General features: G+C 47.9%; 1 protein-coding gene across 2 annotated transcripts in view; it reads left to right on the top strand.

Moving 5' to 3' along the window:
• The window catches only part of SMAD7 (SMAD family member 7), a 29,967-nt gene that overhangs the window by 1,863 nt on the left and 25,901 nt on the right, over window positions 1-2,203 (top strand). For both annotated transcript variants that reach the window (XM_024756794.1, XM_024756793.1), the window contains exon 2: window positions 334-387. In XM_024756794.1, coding sequence (XP_024612562.1) covers window positions 334-387 — 54 coding nt within the window. The remainder of the gene's footprint in view (window positions 1-333; window positions 388-2,203) is intronic.

The raw sequence follows: 2,203 nt of genomic DNA, 5'->3' as shown, positions 1-2,203 counted from the left end.
GAGGGGGCTTTGTGGCCCTGCTGCCCTGTGAAGTGAGCGGCCTCGGCTGACCTGCGGCCGAGCCGGTGGTTTCCAGCCCGGCCGGCCGAGCGCGGCGGCGGCGGCGGCGGCGGCGGCCGCAGACGTGGAGGAGCGGAGCGCCGAGGCTGGCGCCAGGCGGCCTCTTTTGTTTATCTGACAGCTAAATATCAAGGCAATCACCGCCCCGCGGCCCTGCCTCCAACCCCCACAGCTAAGACAAACAGTTGGGCTAAAAGAATGCCTCTGTTATCATAAGTTTCTATCTCTTTCTCATGGCTCGGTCTTTATTTTCTCTTTCTTTTTTAATTCCAGAGTCTCCCCCTCCTCCTTACTCCAGATACCCGATGGATTTTCTCAAACCAACTGGTGAGTAGATGCTTTTAAAAATATCCTTCCTATCTTAAGTTAGAAATGGAGTCTCTAGAACGCGGATGTGTATGCCTAGGCAGCGGCGTGGGGAGACGCTGGACTTTCCCCGAGGTTGTTATAGGTTGCCGATGTTGAAAGTTTGGTGGGTTTTTTTCTGTTTTTGTTGTGACTGGAGCTGGCGATAATGTGTGTGTGTGTGTGTGTGTGTGTATACATACATATATATCTTTTTGCAAAGGTGTTTGTTTCCTAGATATTTCCATTTTGTTCCTTTTTTCATGTATTTGCACTCCATAACCCAAGTTGGCTCAGCTTTTAACACGTGGAATTTGATCCACGCCGAAGCATCTCGGGAGCCAAATAGGACAGGTTGATGGGCAACGTCGGAGACTTTGTGAGTGCCAGAAGTATCTCAGTGGGAAGAATGGATAACCCGATGGGGGAGGGAAGACAGTTTTAAAAAGTGCAGAGACGGACCTTGGTTTGGAGCAAGAGATTAGAAAATTTAAGAAGTAAAGTCCACAGCCCCCTCCTGGTTATCTCGGAGTTCCTGGTGAGGGCTATAAAAGTTTCTAGCAGAGCTCTGCCTGCCTGGTGCTTTGTCACAGGCTGGCACGGGGCCAGGGCAGAAGCCCCACTTGAGACTGGCACCACCTCAGTTGCGCTTGTCTGCGTTCAACTTTTGGCAGGCAGTGCAGAGGTTGACAGTGCCAGGGAAGGAGGGTCTGAAAAACGGGGACTCGAGGGTGACAACTTCGATGGGCCCTTGTTTCCTGGAGCCCCTTCTTGCAGCGGGAGGTTCATTTGCTTGAAAGTAGGGATTGTGACTTTTGTCTACACTGGTGCCGGACAAATGCAACGCTTTCGACATTTTTATTTTGCCAAGGTTCTGGGAGAAGGAAAAGTGAAGGGTTGGGCCCCATTTCCCTCTTGGAATTCTACAAGTCCTTCCGCCTCATGAGTTTTGGCTGTTGGGCCTTTCCCCCACTAATTAAAAGTCTTGCTGGGGCGTTGTCCAGAATTAAATACTTTAATGAACGGTGTAAGAGAAGCCCGTGCTCTCCAGCCAGCCCTCCCCAACTACACGATCCCTCCAGTCTCGGAAGGCGTTGCTGCTTGCCTGGTGCCTGTCTAGTAAGTGGCCTGCAAAGCATGTGATATTTTGCTTTCGATTTACAAAACACCAGATAAATAGTCATTAATGAGGAGATAAGCAGCTCTGTATTTATAACAAATGTTAACTGGAATTACCAAGCTCTGTTTTCTCCAAGAATGTAAGTTGACTGAGTTTTTGGCATCAATACTCAAGAATTCTTTTATGAGCTTAGTTCTGCAAGGGGCTCTCTCTGTCCTGTTTTTGTTTTCCCTTCCATAGTCTTCAAATTTGGAGGTTTTCCTTAAAAGTGAGAAAGAGGGAGGCTAGTTACCTTGGCCCCAGGGTTAAAGAAGACTAGGGCGAAGTGTTCTGAGAAATTTCCTAAAGTCATAGGAAAGAAGGACCACATTCTCTTGGGTTTCCTGCAGAGATACCTGGACAGATCTGTTCACCGGATTCAAGCAGTCACCCTCTCAGGCCAGGACCTCATTTTCAGCGAGTGGAGTGATATATTTATTCATTAGCAAGTGTTGACATTAGGTAGCAAAATGTGTGCAAACAGAGAAGCCACAAAGACAGGAATGTGCCATTTCCAAGGGGGAGAAAAGTTCTCAAGATCAGCCAATAGGAAGTGATTAACCTGCCAATCGGAAACTCACAGCTTGGTTACTCACCCAAAACGTTTCTGTAAAACAAAACCAAAAAAAAAAAAAAAAA

This window comes from Neophocaena asiaeorientalis, unplaced genomic scaffold (genome assembly GCF_003031525.2).
Source record: "Neophocaena asiaeorientalis asiaeorientalis breed wild unplaced genomic scaffold, Neophocaena_asiaeorientalis_V1.1 scaffold133, whole genome shotgun sequence".
Taxonomy (NCBI): Eukaryota; Metazoa; Chordata; class Mammalia; order Artiodactyla; family Phocoenidae; genus Neophocaena; species Neophocaena asiaeorientalis.
The sequence above is the reverse complement of the archived record's forward strand: the minus strand, read 5'-3'. Positions and strand labels throughout refer to the sequence as shown.